The 17,779-nt window shown below is 40.3% G+C and overlaps 1 protein-coding gene across 7 annotated transcripts in view; it reads right to left on the bottom strand.

Moving 5' to 3' along the window:
- Positions 1-17,779, bottom strand: part of LOC109254642 (contactin-4) — an 893,345-nt gene that overhangs the window by 13,043 nt on the left and 862,523 nt on the right. For 6 of the 7 annotated variants that reach the window (XM_019428738.2, XM_019428734.2, XM_019428733.2 and 3 more), the window contains 6 exons: positions 14,539-14,714; positions 10,272-10,392; positions 5,998-6,156; positions 3,174-3,323; positions 1,573-1,643; positions 249-483 (listed from right to left, as the gene is read on the bottom strand). In XM_019428738.2, the coding sequence (XP_019284283.1) occupies positions 249-483; positions 1,573-1,643; positions 3,174-3,323; positions 5,998-6,156; positions 10,272-10,392; positions 14,539-14,714 (912 nt within the window). The remainder of the gene's footprint in view (positions 1-248; positions 484-1,572; positions 1,644-3,173; positions 3,324-5,997; positions 6,157-10,271; positions 10,393-14,538; positions 14,715-17,779) is intronic. The other variant, XM_019428737.2, reaches the window with a different exon arrangement.

Raw genomic sequence — 17,779 nt, 5'->3', positions numbered from 1 at the left:
TCAAAATCAAGAGTAAGATGCTTAACCAACTGAACCATCCAGGTGACCCATAATACACATCCTTCTTAATCAGCATTTGTCATAGGTGAGAGTCCTAGTCACTGGATTATGAAAATAAGAGCAAAAGAACAAAGGGAAGCCAAATGACTTGACTAAGATTCAGGAGAGCCTGTCAACACTTCAGTCCTAAAATCAGCAGCATCTCAGAACTGAACAAATAACAAATATATAGGCAGCATAAGCCATACCTTCTTCTGCAGAATATACCACTGTGGTGGGACTGAAGGGGCCTTCTCCCTTATTGTTGAAGACGCCCACTTTAACCTCAAAGGGAGAGAAGGGGCGCACACTCTCATTCCTGAACACGTATCTGGAGGCATCGGCTGATGCCAGCACTGTCAGCATCCAGATCATTTTGCCATAGGGCCGGAAGGCCACCACATAGCCAAAGCCTCTACCATTCTGTAATTCCTCAGGGACCGTCTGGGAAAGAAGGGAGGCAGCCTTCAGAAATCACAGCAGTTCGATTCAAATGCTACAATTGTTTTATTTTACCCTACCTCCCACAATCTTATACATACATTCTTCCCCACCTATCTTACTTTGGGTTTTGTCAAGAGTATTAGGCTTGGGGCTTGCCATCAGTATGGATGAGGTATCGAAGTAGGTTAAACAGGCAAACAAACAAATAAACAAACAAAAAACCCAGTGAGAATTTGCAGTGGAGAGCCTGGCTTCTTGATGGGGGAGATCCAGCTCTGAAGTTCTTGCAAATGAAAGTCACTGGACAGTTGATCTAGAAACCGACATTCCAACATATACCATCCAATAAGAATCTTCCTCCAGGGCCAAACAGGCAAAAGACTTCATTGAAGAAGACCGTCTTGGTTCAAGAAAGCTATTTCCCCTCAGAAATGAGGAGTGAGGCTGGAGGGGGTAATTTCTTTCACCGCTGGGGCTTTGGTTAAATGCAAGATTTTTAACTTTGGGGGTAATGTCTAGAATCTTCCAAAAACATTAAGAACCCTTTCTAAAACTCCAATCTCATTTCTCAAAATCAATTTTTAATAAATTGGTGACTAACCTACCTCCAAGTTGCTTAAAAACCACCTTATAAAAGAGGACTCCAGAAGCAAAGCCAATTGCCAGGAAATTGTGCTGGTACACTGAATCTATTGCTGGCAGACATTTTAAATAAATTGGCCATGCATCAGTTCAGGAAGAAAGGAAAACTGGTTTTCTTTGAACGAGCTTTCATATATGTGTGTGTGTGTGTGTGTGTGTGTGTGTGTGTGTGTGTGTATACACACACACACACATTTTTTTTTTCTTGTGTGGTCTTCCATTTCATGACTGTTTTTTCTGTGTTAAATCAAATGAAAACTTAACTCAACAATTGATGGGCAAGCGCCACCTTTTCTTCCTGGCAATCAGCTACGTGAGAGGGGGTGTTTGCACTCAAGTAAATTTCAGCTCTTAACAAGAGAAGAGAAAATTTCTTCTATTTGTTTAACATAGAGAAAAAAAATAGCTAGGCTAATGTATACTCCTTTTGTTCCATGATTCATTTACCTCCCAGGTTATAACCAGTTCAGATTTGCTGCCTCCGCCACCACTGACGTTAGCTGGGGTGACTTCGGGGACTGTGCAGGAGACAAAAAAACAAGTCATATCTGGTGTTAAAAGCAAATGAGAGGAAAGAAGGTTGCCTGACAGAAGTGACTCACTTTAAGCAAATACTCTGATAAACATATATCTTTGTCTTTTGAGATCAGAAACAGTGTGGTCAAGTGGCCCAAAGCATCAGCTTAAAGAAGTGAAACGTACCATGGAAATTGCCATTAGTTACCTGTTTCCCATTCAACAAGGTATGCATGTTATGTGACATGTCTGACCAATTGTTCAGCTCCGTCCCTAGAGGCCAAGCTTCAGTGGTAGGAGGAAAGGACAGAGGTTCTGGTTCTAGTGCTTGGATAGGCATTTATTAACCATGTGGTGATACACAAAAGACAGACAATACACACTCTGCCCGTGCAGAGCTTACAATCTAGTTGAGGTAGAGCGCACATGCAGAACATACAGAGGAATGGTGACAATAAAGAACAACACGGTGCAGAGAGAATGGAGAAGTGCAGTGGCGTTCTGAAGTAGCAGGCTGCTCAGAGTAGGGTTGGGCTAATGGCTTCTCGGAGGAAGGTGAGTTTTGAGCTGGGTGCTGAAGGAAGTGGTGGACATAGGTTGACCCCTGGCTCACTGTGCTTAACCTCTTTGATCCCCAGTTTTCTCTGTAAAAGAGGGGAAATTAGGCTAGCTTCCTCCCCAGGATTGCTGAGAGGAATTAATTAAATTACAGTTTTGGAGGGGTGGGGGGGAAGAAAGCATGGGGATTAGCTACATTATCATCAGGGAAACAAAAGACCCCATTGGTGTCTGGGTGTGCTCCCTTGGTTAAAGCCAATGAAATAGGTCTAGATGGAGTTTTGTCCAAGAGTAGGGTCAGACTTCCCATCTGCTTAAGGACCTTGCTATTATTCTTTCAACAAACATTTGGCGTTATCACAGCTGGGGACTCTACAAAGACCCACACCTAAGCCTCCCACATTACATGAGAGAAGGAAATGTACAACCGATGCAGATGAATTCATGTTATTCCCTCCCTGTGCTCATTCTAATCTGTGCTTACAGAAGGTCATACTACACATACATACTGGCCTCGTATGAGTGAGCAGGATGTTCTGAATCTTAGCTTCTGGGAATGGTTTATACTCTAAGAAAAAAATCTTACTAAATATTTCTGAAGAACTTATTCCTTGTGACGAGTGATTTCTGTGTGTTGAATTCATTTGAAATGTGGGGTGTGCCTTAAAAAAGTAAATCCTGGTTGAAGAATCTTGGTGACAAACGAACCATTGAAGGAAGAGGTGGTGTTTGGAAGAACTAAGCACAGAGTGTCTCTCCCTGTACAAGGAGACCCAGGAATGAGTGAGAACTTATCTCTTGAACTCAATAAAATGAGCATCTGCGGGTCTGGTTTCTGATCATTATGAACATTCAAGGGAAGGGGGTGCTAATACAGAGCCTCATTAGGGCTGAAGAGCAGGAAGAATTCAAAGCCTTTTCCTAAGGAATAATAGCCACTAGCACAGACTCTCCATGTCCTGGATACTACTCACGAGCCTCTTCTGTCCTCCGCTTCTCCGAGGGCCGGCTGGGTTCCCCGATCCCAATCACATTGGCCGCAACAGTGCGGAATTCATACTCGACCCAAGGGTTCAAACCCACGACAGCCGCTGTGAATGTCTTCCCATCAATAAGTTCTGGCACTGAAAGACATCAAAAGGTGGAGATACTTTACAGGATTCCATGTTAAGCAGATAGGAACTTCCACCCGTCATGATTACTGTTACTGTGTGCAGGGCATTGTAGGTGGTCTGAGACTAGTTGTACAGCAGCTGTTACGAGGAAGTCATCCCAGAACTCTCTATACTAAACTAACAAGTTCAAATGAGACACCAGCAGATAACATTACAGTATTCAAGGCACAAAAGTGCTTGACTGTAATCATGACTGTTGTTACCTGACACGTTTTTCAGCATTTACCGTATAGTATTGGGCACACTGTTCAATTTCTACAATCATTCTATGAGTAAAGTAAAATTGCTGTGTTTATTTATACAGATGAGGAAAATGCGCCTTATAAAGATTGTTACTCATTCAAGATTGCGCTGGATTTGCTCCTTTGTCCGTGTGTTCCAAGCTCTATAACTTAACATAATAATGAATCTACAATATTACAATTCTGTAATATTGCTGACGGTGAACTGTACTAACCTATCTCATGAAGGAATCTGTAACCACAAAAGGAATGGCCACGAAGCACACAAAAAAGAAGTCAGAGAGGGAGAATTTGACAATATTCACCTACTAGTATTTGGAGAAGGGCTCCTTCCCAAGAGGACATGGCCCACTGTTTTGACACCATAAGCCATGAAGCTCTGGACATTGCCTCCGTGCTCACTGAACAACTTTTTGAATTTTAAACTGGTTATCATAAAGATGTCCCACGTGAGGGGTACCTGGCTGGCTCAATCACTAGAGCATGCGACTCTTGATCTCCGGGGTCATGAGTTCAAGCCCCACCATGGGTACAGAATTTACTTAAAAAAATAAAACAAAAAAAAATAAATAAAGATTTCCCATGTGGCCCAGAAGATTCAAAGGGAGGTTCCCTGTGGCAAAGCTGAGGCCATCACACTGGTCACTGGGATTCGGTGGCTGCCAGCCTCCTTATACCACAATTACAGAGTCCTAGCTTACAAAGGTAAAAAGTGGAGCTCTGGAGTCAGATCATCTGGATTCTAAACCTGAATCAACACTTAGTAGCCCAATGACCTTGGGCAAGTCGCTTAACCTTTCCATGCTTTGGTTTCCCTATCATACGATGAGGCTAATAACAATATCTATTCACAATGCTGTTGAGAAAATCCAAGAAAAGCACTTAGCAGAGCATATCATGTAGCACATAGCAAGGGTTCAACAAATTCTAGTGTTTTTTTTTTTTTTTTTTTTTACCATCACTATCATCAGCAGCGGCAGCTTCATCCTCCTCTTTTCTTTCATTATATTTCTGTAGCACTTCCTATTTTTAAAAAAGTTTCACAATCATTTCTCTTTTGGGTCATAACCAAATCTTATCATGCCCATTTAACAGAAGAGGAAGATGCATAGTTGTATAGACATGTGCTGATTAGCAGAGTCAGGGCTAGAATGATCCCCTAACTTTAAGATTTTTGTGTATCTTTCCTTCCTAAGCACTTTTGAGATTCAGAAGAAAATCAATGAGCTGGAAACACACAAACCCATTTCTGAGGTTGGATAAGCTGAAGTAAAAAAAAAAAAAAAAAAGAGGTCGTGAAAATCAATAGGATTCATCTGAATTGCAGAAAACCAGGCCTATCACTCCATGTATTTCTACCTCAAGACATTAAGGTCACACAGCCAACTCTTAGGAACTAGAAGAGTGTGTATCTTGCTTGCAAAAACTACTTGTTTGTCCATTTTTCCTCAAATGAAACCTAGATAAAATAACAAAAAGAGTCAATTTGGGGGGGGGGGCAGGGAAGGTATGGTCAACTCACATTCCTTTATTTTTCAAGTTTGACAATCTTCTCAGGGCTCTGCTCCGCCAGGGCCATGGGCCTACCTGGCGGGGCAGATCTGAGGGGCTCGCTGAACCATCCAATCTGTAGTAGTGACAGGCGATGTGTACAATGGGCAGGGGCTTAATCAACAGAAGTTTATGACCTGTGCTTACTGGGAATTCCTTGTTCATGGGGAATAATTGCAATCCCTGATCCCCGTCATGAGTGGGGTTCAATGGGTTATCTGCACCTGCCGGTGTAGGGTAGGCACATGCTGAGCCAGGCAGTGTAGTACGTGTGTAGCCCGCAACATCTAAGGGCATCACAGACATACTTTTTAATATAACAAAATCTCATACCTCTTTATGCCCAAATTTAGCCATCTAAATAAAAATGGGCAGCAAGTCAAGGGGCTCCAGGCAGTCTTTAGTTATTGTTTTTTTTGAGAACACTATATAAACTTTTACAAAGGCTATGTAGACTAGCATAATCCACTGCTTCTCAAAGTATATCATTAATAGTACACAGATAATTTTAGGTAATAAGCAGATTGATGCATTTTATTTTTACAACTAATGTATTTTATTATGTATGTTAAGAAAAAATAAAACCAACATACAGATCTATCATGTGATAGACATTGTTGCTTAGGATAAGTTAAAAAACAAACAAAGAGCTGATATAAAGAAAAACATTAAATGAATGATAGTAGCATTAGATGAGGTCTAGGAAACATTTGTAGTTGTGTCTGAATGAGAACCTAGGTGGCCCTTGGTTTCTGCCACAGTGTTTTGTCCATTATGCTGAGTTTCAGAAGCCCCTGTGAAAGACCAGCACCAGGCATCCAATATGGTACCTGTATTGACTGCTTGCCAGCCTACGGAGAACGGAGTCCTGGCTTGAATGACATACATGGTGATGGGGCTGTGGTTGTCAGGCCCGGGCCTCCAGGAGAGCTGAGCAGTGGTATCTGTAATTTCATCTATGGTCACAGCCTCTGGGGGTCCTGGGGGACCTGTGAAAGAGCAAGACCCTTAGAAGGGAGCAGTGCGTTCAAATGTCCAAGCAAATGAATGCTTAATTGAATGCAGAGCTGATCCATTCAACCATTTGTTCACCCACTCACAGATTTATCACTTGTAAGTTCCCTTTTGAATACCTCTTTGGGTGTCCAGAATTCTTCTGGCTCTGAAACTACAGAGATGAATGAGACATGGCTCCTTCTTTCTTTCTTTCATTTTTTTTTAAGTTTATTTATTTTGAGGGAGGGAGAGAGAGAGAGACACACATGGGGGGAAGGGGCAGAGAGAGGGAGACAGAGAATCCCAAGCAGGCTCTGCACTGTCAGCACAAAGCCTAATGTGGGGCTTGAATCCATGAAATGTGAGATCATGACTGGAGCTGAAACCAAGAGTCAGATGTTTAACCCACTGAGTCACCCAGGCGCACTGACATGGCCCCTTCTTTCTAGGGGCTCACTGCATAATAAAAAAAAATACGTAAACAAAGAATTAAAATAGAGTATCTGTTCCAAATGCTAGGAGAGAATACTGGGATACCACAGAAGTCCAAATTCCTTAATTCATCTATCATATGTTTACAGGTTTCTGTTATGGGCCAGGCAGTGTTATCTGGGGATAGAGTAGTGATAAATGAAGATAAGAGTATTTTGGAAATGGTCATTTCTACCACTGAGGCTGCGGATGTGAGCAGAGAGGGCTTTAGAATGTTGGTGGTCGCAGCGCTGCTCCTACATTCCCATTCCTGCTGCACTGTAATTACTAACCCCGCTCCTGTCCCGCATCATATGCAAACACACGCTTGTATGCAAGGGAGCTGCTGTGAAAATGACCAGTGCTCAAAAGAGTCACCAGACTGTGGCTTTTTCATTGGGACTTCAGGACGGGGCTGGAATCTAAAGACTCTCTCTCATTTGCAGTTTCCATAAGTCATACCTCTATTTTTCCTCTTATCTTCCTGATGTTCATTGTTTCTGCCCATGTACTTAAACCATGGAGGCAAGAGGAAATCAGTTTTAAACGAAGGCTTGGAAATCATAAATAAGTAGAGGGATGGAAAGCAGTAGGCAAACACAAAATATCAACACGGCCCAAGCAAAGACCCGGAGCTGTCCTAGATTCCAACAGAAAAGCTCTTAGTAGGCAGTTAAATGTATCTGTGGCAAGGCACAATTGACCACCTCAGGAAGGAAGGTGATTGTGAGGGAGACAGGATGACAAATTTCATGTCCCTAAGGAGGGATTAAGGAGATATTCCTAGGAGGGCTTTGCTCAGCCCCATAGAGCAGTCAAGTGTACTGCTAAATATGACTGGGCCAGGTCACCAGGCAGGGAAGAAAGAGACGTCTAGCAGAGTGCTGAAAAGTTCAGTGTAATTTCCTGAAGTAAGACTTTGTTCTGAGATTCACTCTTGTACCCTTCCTATGATGTCCTAACTTTCTCTTTCTTTTTTTAAAAATCATTTTTATAGACCTACAGGTGAGACTAAATTTAGCTTCTCCCTCCTACTCCTGAATGAAAGGTCTGGAAATCTGTATGCTGAAACTGATTAATTTTCCATGGTGACATTTGAACATGTCAGTCTAATGCCACCTGGATAGAGCGGAGGCAAACTTTAGTCTTAGCCAGATAAAGTCCAGAAGACAGTACCATCTTGTTTCCCACTAGCTTTCTTATCCTAGATCTATGCCCCACCCCCATTTCAATGGGTGCTCTTTTCAGGGCCTTTAAAATCAAAGTACACAAGTATAAAAGTGTTCCCCTCCAAACTCCTCAATAAATTAAATTGATAGGAATTATCTGAGCCCATTGCTGTCAACCAAATAAAGGAAATGAAAGGGTGTATGAACTTGGCCATTGGAGATGAGATGGTACTTTCAGCTTTGTTGACGCTGTGTGCTCCTGACCAGTGTGGAGACATGACCTCAAAGAATGTTTACCAACTTTGTCTTGGGGAAGTTGGGTCACTCTTTCAAAATGACAAAATGAGCAAATGTTTATCCTCTGAACAAAATGTTCACATGGCCAGGGGCCCACAGATGTTTCTGTCACAGGCAACAGAAGAGGGAATGTTGGTGTGAGAACAGTGATTCTGCTGCTCTCCCAGTGATGAATGGCCTTTCCACCTGTCTTAGTGCGACAGACTAAATAAAGCAGGTATCCAAGAATCAAGGAAGCTGGAGCCGACACTCAAAGCTCTACCAGTTTCAGATACACAAATCTCTTACAGGGCAGTGGAATGCATTTCTGCATCCTTTCTGTAATATGCAGAAAAGCTGCAAGAGCAGAGCTAAAGGAAATAAAAGGAAAGATTATGGTTTAAAATGGCATATTAATTTATTGGCCTTATTAACTGATTAGACTAGATTTTCTTTTAGACTGAGTTTGCAAATTCCTCTTGGTATTTAATGTTATTTTCTGTGAAATGAAGTATACAATATCATTTAAGAACTTCAAGTATTACTGATTTAAATATTTATTAGTCTAATTTATTGGCGTTTAAACTGCTGATCTGAACATTATCCTAATTAAATAGAGGATAAATTTTCAGCAACAGAATTCTTTTGTCCCCAGGGGTAGAGCAAACCAGCTCTCATGTATTTTAAAGTGGAAATAAACACGTTTCTATAAGTTATTCAATGGGCAGCTCAACCCAGGTTGCAAGTTTTTTTTCTCTTATCTGACTCTTATCTGTACCATTACCTACAGAAAGGTTTTTGTAGGCAATTTAAAGAGGAACTAAAGCAGACAGGATGGAAAAGCTATTTTTCTTTAACCTCTCTTGACAATGAGTTTAAGTAGCTAACTCCCACACATCTCCCCCACTCAGGTTATGCCTAGAGGGCACAGCAACACTTCAGTTGCTTCCCACAATACCTTGTTCACCCTGCACTCGGATTCACCCTGCCTCCACAACTAATTTCCCCTGGAGTTTTGTATGCTTGCACTCAAAACTCTGCTGGCTAGAGATTCCTAAACACCAATAGTTAGGGTTCAGATGAAGGAGGTGCTAGACAAGAGATTATTTTGATGTTCTGATTTGGCTTTACTTTCAATACTTTTTCTGAAGCCACTGTTATATCAGTGCCCTAAATCACTAATTTGACTTAGCCCAGATGAAACATCAAAAGGCACTTTTAATACTTTAGAAAAGCCTTGTGCATGCATCGGTTTGATTCTGGTACGTATCCTGCTTCCCAAAGATTTTAATTTCAATATAAAAATATTTCTGGGGCACTTAGGTGGTTCGTTGGTTGAACGTCTGATTCTTGATTTCAGCTCAGGTCATGATCTCACAGTTTGTGGGATGGAGCCCTATGTCGGGCTCTGTGCTGACAGCACAGAACCTGCTTGGGATTCTCTCTATCCCTCTGTCTCTGCCTCTCCTCTGTGCGCACACGTGCGCGCACTCTCTCTCTCTCTCAAAATATATAAACTTAAAAAAATATTTCTTAAAACTCCATTTACTTCTGTTCCTTTATAAACTGGTTTCTTGGGGCTCAGGCAGGGCCTGTGTAGCCATTAGGTTGAACTTAGGCCATGCTGATAGTGCTCAAGAAAATCTCACAAATGTCATTTTGTCATTTGTCATCAGCCTCCAGCTTATTTACTACATCCTGGGCAGTTCCTCTAAAGGCATATTTTAAGAACTGTATAGAACTATTAACTTTAGGGAAAAAAGGGAACTGAGAAAATGTGGTGATTTTTCTGAAGCCACTGTTATATCAGTGCCCTAAATCACTAATTTGGCTTAGCCCATATGAAACATCAAAAGGCACAGTTTGATCCTTCTTTAAACTATTTGCTTTTGTTAATCCAAAATTATTCTAGAAGGTCATATCAACTCCAACAGCCATAAATCGGGGCACTCGGGGCACTCACAGGAGTTATTTTCAGTATGGAGTAACCGGATTTGCTCTGCAGTTTCTGGTGATACCCCTATGAAAAAGAGATCCGCACAGAACTTCTGTAGGCTGTTAACCACTGTTTACAATGTTCAGCTTCTACCTGACTTTCTTCCATAATTCTCAAGTGGTGAGGTTTTTAGAAATCTGTGCAGCGGTAGATATCATAAAAGCGTTTCAAGAACAGAAACCAGAATTCCACATACCTCTGACAATCAGGTCTGCAGCAGCAGACAGCCTGTCTACACTTGTTTGGACCATGCAGACGTATTTCCCAGCATGCTTCAGCTGGATGTTTCGGATCATCAAATCACCAGCTGAATCCTGCTGATAAAGTAGGGGAAAGTGGCTACAATTACTTTTTAATGAGCTCTAAATATCATTATCACATGAAGGACACTGTGACTAATGGATTTATTTTACACTGGCTGATGAAAACATTAGTGATGCAAGCCATAGCCTATTAAGAATATGTGAGCCTGCTTGAGAGATAAAAACGCCAACATTTTCAGGACACACCTTAGACAAGACCTCAGGTATGTGGCTTCTCTGGGTCTTTGGAGCAGTTTGCACCCATGTTGGAAGCACTTAAACTACTTACGGTGGCTCTCGATTTAGTCCTGTGGGTTGCTTCAGATATGTGCTGAGCCTGAAGCCTTCACTGGCATTCCAATACTTTGGAACTCTATATTTAGAAAGGGGAGGCAAGCCCACATTTGGAGGCATCTGCATTTTACTGCACAACTCTGTCTCATAGCCAGCATTTTGATTGCTCCCAGATTTGAATTAAAAGATTATGAGGACCAGACTCTCTAAGGAAATCTAGCATCACCTAGTGTGGAATGCTGCTAATTTGTTTTTCAAATGCCAAATGCAAGTTTGATTAGCAGATGAATAGGACTGATTACATCCCAGTATGGATGTCTGTGTGCCACAGAAATATTTCTACTCATCCACCAGCATGGTACTTTTAATAAATATGACAAGATGTCTCCGCAGGTTATCGCAAAGGTGGCATTTTAACCAAAGAACATGGCTACACCTTGGAGGGTGGTTATTCAAAAGCTTGGAGAACAGGTGGCTTGCGTATAAGTGCTCTCTACAGGCCAGATTCAGGAAGCTATGCTTACTTCTAACCTCCCAATGGATAACAAGATAACATAGGTTATTTTGGCCCTGTTGCTGTTCTTCCAAATGACAATAATGTTGGATAATGCTTAATAGTATTAGAATATGGGAACCATATATTAAAGCTGAATACTCACATGTTCTACGAGGTCAGTACTCTTGTTATCCTTACTTTACAGATGAAGAAACTCAAGCACAAACAGGTTCTATGACTTGCCTAAGGTCACCTAGGTAGTAAATGGCACAGCTGGGATGTGAATCCGTAAGGTCAGGCCACTCTACCATCCAGAAAGACCTTATTCTCATTCTAAATAAGGTGTACTTAATTCCCTTTGTTTTAGAGCAACACATCCCAAATTTACCCAGGACAATGGAAGACCTGGAACTGCCAATAGTTGTAAATAGGTTGAGAAGAGAGGCTCAAGCATTCAGTGAAGGGAAAGTTGATGGTTGGTCCTCAGCTATCTTGGGCTGTGATTTCATGAAAGTCTCTGGGTATTAGCTCACTGACTAGGCCTGCTGGGTGAGGTTGTGAGAATCAAACGAGACCGTACATGTACGTGAAATCCTAAAAACTGTGAAGCACAGAGTGCAAATTGGTATTACTGATGACCATGAGCGATCATGTCAAAGGTATTAAATCTAATTCAAGAAGAGCTGTGATTTTTTTTTTTTTTTACCTGAAATCTGTTTCATTTTTAACACTTGGGTTCTCATTCAGATTGTATTTACTAATCAAGTTTTATAATTGCTCAGTAAAATAGGATAATAATTGTTACCCTATCTCACAGGTTTTCTGTGAGGTTTAAAGAGCCTATATACATGAAAGTGCTTGATAAATCAGCAGGCACTTTGCAAACAGAAGCCATCATCGTCACCATTATTGGTACTTCTTTACCCAAGACATTCGTGTGTTAGGACTCTTGAGTATAGGTTTCAACAGAAAATATGCCTCACGAGGGGGCACGTGCAGGGAAGGCAGAAAGCTGTATTTGTTTTAAGGAAATGTATACACTGTGCCAATAATCCATTTTATTCACCAAGGGCTTAAGGGCCGAGGAGACTAGCTATAGCCTGGAAATTTCAGAGTACAACAAAGTATTAACAGAATGTGCTGTCTTTGTTTACAGATTTTGACCAGAGTTGTGTTTTTAAAGTAAAACTGAAACAAAGACAAAAAATAAAGTCAGGATTGAGGAAAGAGTCTCACACAAGGAGACCACAATAACTTTCTCTTTTCCTTTGAAGTCATCCAGATCAAACAGTTCACTGAGATCTACATTCATGTTCCCACCACAATGAACAAAACAGCACCAGGTTATTTTCCCCTGCTGTGGTCTGTTCTGTTTCTGACAGAGCACTTGGAGGCTGTCAAAGGACAATGGAATAACAGCTTTTCTAAAAACTGCTATAGGCTGGCTCTCCCAAGCATAACTTCCACTATGCTGACCCAGGAAGCAGAAACTGCAAAATGGCTTGACTTCAGAATTGCTTCCTTACCTTTTCTATTGACAAGTCCTACCTCTACAGACATGAACGATCCTGGTAGCTAATATACTTATTTCTCACAATTTGTAGTGCTGTCCTGAATCTTGCACTTATTAGCAATAACTGATTGGTGTTAGCAGAGTTTCACAGAACAGACAAGCATTTCCCATAGGAAAGGCTAACGAGAGTGATTCCACAGATAGAGCTCTCTACGGAAGGTGGTCATTAGAGCTTGACTCCATTAGGGGTGTCTCCACCTGTGCCTCAGCCCTGGCCGATCAACAGCCAGTCCAGCATAAAGTCCTCATGTGTCTGACTGGCAGGGCATTTATTTCAATGAGTCAGGCAGCTGTTCTAATTGGTTGGTGCCTGTGCCGTTCTGGGAGATAATATTTTTAGCATCTCTCCTGCCCAAGACATTGGTCTTAGTATGAAAATGAATATTCTGCTTAATCTATGAAAAGTTTTCTCAATTTATAGTTTCCTGTTATTAACATCAATATTACTCTTCCTTCAATTAGTACAACTATTTAAATGTATCAAATACTTCTTTTGTGGTAGGCATTGGGCTATGAACTTTTCTAGACCCGAAGGTATTTAATATCTTCAATGCCCTTGTGAAATTAATATTTCTCTCACTTGGTTTCCAAGCTGCATCATATCAAAGAAGTCCATAATGCTTAATATTGGCAATTTCATACAGCCTTTCTCAACCAGGGTTCCAAGAGGGAATGCCTAATGACCCAAGGCATCCACAGATAGAATAAACTAACTTCTCTCCTACATATCCAAAATAGTACCAGTTGTATATGATATCTGGGAAAATTGACAAAATGCTCAAATAACTCTTGGTGTTCTGTGAGAGACATCATTTGAAAAGGCAGCAAGAATGTAAGTCAAGTAATTAACATGAGTAGTAATGTATATGGTTGAGTGGAAAGCAGATCCTCAACCTATCATCTGGATAATTTTATAAACTAGCCCACTTATTCTCAACATAAGGGGGAGGTGAGGCAAAATGAAGCGGGCACATTGGATTCCTATGGCAGGGGCTGGGGAAGGCTTTTCGGATCATAGCTTCATTCTTATTTTCCACTGCTTTATGGTTGGACCCTCCATAAGAATGGCAGTCAGAGTGAATCTTCATTACTAGTGAGCATGTAGGACTGTGGTAGGCCCCCCAAAATTTTTTTGAGAACAAGTGTGGTAAATACAAATTGTTTCCAGATTTAACCTCATCTTGGCATGTGTTCAATGGTAGTATGTATTTTTATGGAAAGTAAGGCTTTTGAAAATTCAAACATTTGAATTCAAAATTACCTGGATAATAAATACTCTGATCAGACTTTCAGATTCAAGAAAGAGAGCCCTAATGTCGCAATGATGTGGCTCCAAGGGGAGTTTAATCAGCTGCCTAAAAACACATGAGTAAAGTATTCTTAAGATATTTTTCTTAACCAGGTGCCATGATATATGGTACTGTATGGGGCACAGAGCCTGGGTTTTGAAGTTTAAAGCTGAGTTCTGCAATTTAGGGCTTTGAGGCCAAGGCAAGCCATACAATTCCCCTGAGCTTCAGTTTGCTCGTTCATACACAGCATGGAATAACTAGCCTATAGCATTGCTGTGAGGGTTACGAGGACTGCCATATAGGCTCCACTAAGTAAGTGGAGCCATGTTGATCAGGCAAAAAGGAGCAGGAATTAACCAAGAATTTCTTAAAATAAGGTGCTTGAACAAAATGATCACAGAATAACCATACATTTCTTTTCATGTTAGTCTAAACAAGTTGAGTCACTTTTGAGAAGTTCAGTTGCATACTGAATTTCCCGTAGATAGTCTGATATTAATACTTACCCCCCCGACTCTCTCAAAGTGGTCCCCATCTTTGTCAAAGTCTATCAGGTGTCCATTAAATGACCAAGTAAAGACGATGTCCAGCGAGTGATCATGTGTTACCTGGCATGGCAGAACAATACTTTCTCCAACAGTGACATCCATACTGGAAGGGGGGACCATCACCCTTGTTGGATCTGGAGGGTGAAAACAAAGGCAAACAAACAACAAAGCCTGAGAGCTTGTGTGGAAATAAAATGCAGGATCCAAGAGCAGGATAAAACACTAAGTAGTTTTGCTTTATTTTTTCTTAGGCTGTGACCAGCAAACCTCAGTCATCTGGGAAGCTGAGACTCAGGCCAGGAGGTCATTTTTAATATGAAAAGATGAAAACACTCATTATGAGAACCTTCACAGAGCAACAAAACTCAGCTGGGGAGCACTGAGGTTAGATCTCAGAAGACACTCACAGAAGGGCCCACTTCTGGCAGTCCTGCTCAGAAATTGCCTCTTTAAAAAGGTTTTCATATCTCCCCAGTGTCACTAGAAAGCAGTAATTCAGTTGAGTACAAACAGGGAAAAGCCATGTTAATTTCAAGTTTGGCTTTTTTTCTCCCTATTATAAAAGTGATAAATGCTTAGTATGGGAAATTTAGGAAATTCAAGAAAGTTAAAAGAAGGGACCAACAAAACCAAACCAAACAAATCCTACTTACTATTTTACTGTCCAGATAAAACCTCTATTTTCATTTTGATATAATTTTCCTCTGTCTTCTTGATTTATAGTTTTTTAGTTGTTTTGCATTATTGTAAACACGATACACATATGATTTATCTTTTTTCCTCTGCTTACTATGATATAGGTTTATTTCTTTATCCACATATTTTTATAATCTGCATCATGTACTATTAAGTTTATAGTCTCAGTCTATTTGAAACTAAGACATTTTAGCAACTTTTATTATAAATGTAATATAAAAATTCTGTAATGAACTCATTGACAAAATTATATATATTTGTATATGTAGATTACATCTTTAAAATAAGAAAAAATTCACTTCTAAATTTACCCTTTACATTATGATTTTAATTGAAAATGAAATGGGCTTGTGTAGCTGAGACAGTTTATAAACCCCAATACTACATTCACATGCCAATGATCTTTTATTTTTCCACTGCAACATTATTTCATAAATGTTGTCAGAGAGTACAATGGTGGAAAGCAACTTGAATTAAACGTAAAGGTCACATAAGTACCTAAAGAATGAAATTCTGAATTCAGCCATATTCCAGAAATTTCTCCGCTCTCAACCAAATCAGACAAAATCAACCAAACAAACCATAATAAAGAAGACAAATCAGGAGCGCCTTGATGGCTGTTGGTTAAGCATTCAACTTCTGCTCTGGTCATGATCTCATGGCCTGTGGGTTTGAGCCCCGTGTTGGGCTCTGTGCTGACAGCTCAGAGCCTGGAGCCTGCTTCAGACTCTGTGTCTCCCTCTCTCTTTCTGCCCCTTCCCCACTCGCACTCTCTCTCTCTCTCAAAAATAAATACACATGAAAAAAATTTTTTTTAAAAAAGAAGACAAATCAAAAGCAAACAAAACAATGAAAAAATATTAATACCCTTCAATACTCACAGGATTGTATTTCAGGCTGTGGGGTATATAAATATTAATTAAGTGTACCTCCCCAACTAAAATCTCAGCTGGAAATTTTGAAATGATATCTCATAGAACACGTTTGATGGGCCTTACTTTCTAACAACACATACTAAACTTCTTTAAAGAGAGTATTTAAAAGAGTTTTTCTGCCCTCTTCTTATCCAACCATGGAAAGCAAACATCTCAAGTCATTAGAAAAGGAAAGTCTGTGCCCATAAACAGATTATTATCTCGGGTTAAGATATCCTTTTGCTGTTTTCCAAAAATAGGACAAGATCATAAATGGATTGGTGTGTTTTCGTTCATTGCTGTATGAGTGATGTCCACGAAATGAGCAGGTACAAACAGGCATTGTCAGATAAGAGGTAATGGGAGGTAAAATCCTTTATTTTAAAATCTGAGGCTTTACAAGTTACATAATCAACATTTGCTCTATTGATTAACTGACCTGCAGCTATAGATACAGATTGAGATTTTTAAATGAGGGAACGAACTGAGAGCAAAACATCTTAGAATAATTCTCAGTTTTAAGTTTAAATTTTCCTCATCTATAAAATGGAAACTGGAATGAATGATTCCTGGTTAAAATCATAGGTGTGTATGGTTTTTATTCGGCAAGCTTTTGCCTAATTTTCCTCTAACCAGCTGTCTACTGATTTCACAATTTAGGTTCTTATCTTAATGAACCTCCATTCATTTGTTGATTTATCATCCACCAATTGTGTAGTGTGTATTGTATGTATAACCATGTCTTGGTACCAAAAGAGATATAAAAAAGAATGAGGGAATAAAAGCATTCATAATAATGAAGTGAGCCACTTACATTCCAGACACTGTATTAACACTTTACGTGGATTATTTCATTTATTCTTAAGAAATAGGTACTATTATCATCTCTACTTAACGGATGAGGGAAACCGATGCCTAATAGCCGTTAAGGAACTATCTACTGTGCTAAGCTGCCTCCTTTCATTTAGCTGAAAACATGATATCCATTCGCGAATCATCTAGAGAACAAGTCTAAGGGCATAATACAGCAATTTGTACTCTTGCTTAATTCAATAGTGAATTGAATTAAATGCAGAAGAAATTCCGAGAGGGATGTGGGGTGAAGACAGTTTCAGAGGGCTTTACTGCAAGAGTAATGAAGTTACTACCTTAACAAAGTATAAAAAACAGCTATGACTTTATGCCTAAAATGCTGGCTCCAGCTCTAAGCTTACACACCAGACTTCTGAGAGCAGAGTCAAATGTCCAGGCTCAAGACCATAAAAATGTCTTCGCTCCCTACTTCTGACAACTTCTGGGTGAGCAACAAGGAGTTGGCACATGTTCCAAAGCCTAGAGTCATATGCAATTCTGGCTCGCACTTTTAATTGACATTTGTTGGCTGAAGAAGTGCTCATCCCTTTATGCACATGTATGGATTGGGGACAGATTTTATTATCAGTGAACTCAGTAGCCGGTTAACCAAGGACTAGAAAAGTTCCCTAAATCAAGGATTATGCTGGTACAGTCTGGGCTGACAGCTGCTAATTCATTAACTTAACACTTGTCACCGATTCATGTTCTGAGCCCTCGAGCAGCAAGAATCAATG

This window comes from Panthera pardus, unplaced genomic scaffold, assembly GCF_024362965.1.
Source record: "Panthera pardus isolate Hobbes unplaced genomic scaffold, ASM2436296v1 HiC_scaffold_8, whole genome shotgun sequence".
NCBI classification, from domain to species: domain Eukaryota; kingdom Metazoa; phylum Chordata; class Mammalia; order Carnivora; family Felidae; genus Panthera; species Panthera pardus.
This window is presented reverse-complemented; position numbering and strand designations above follow the sequence as displayed.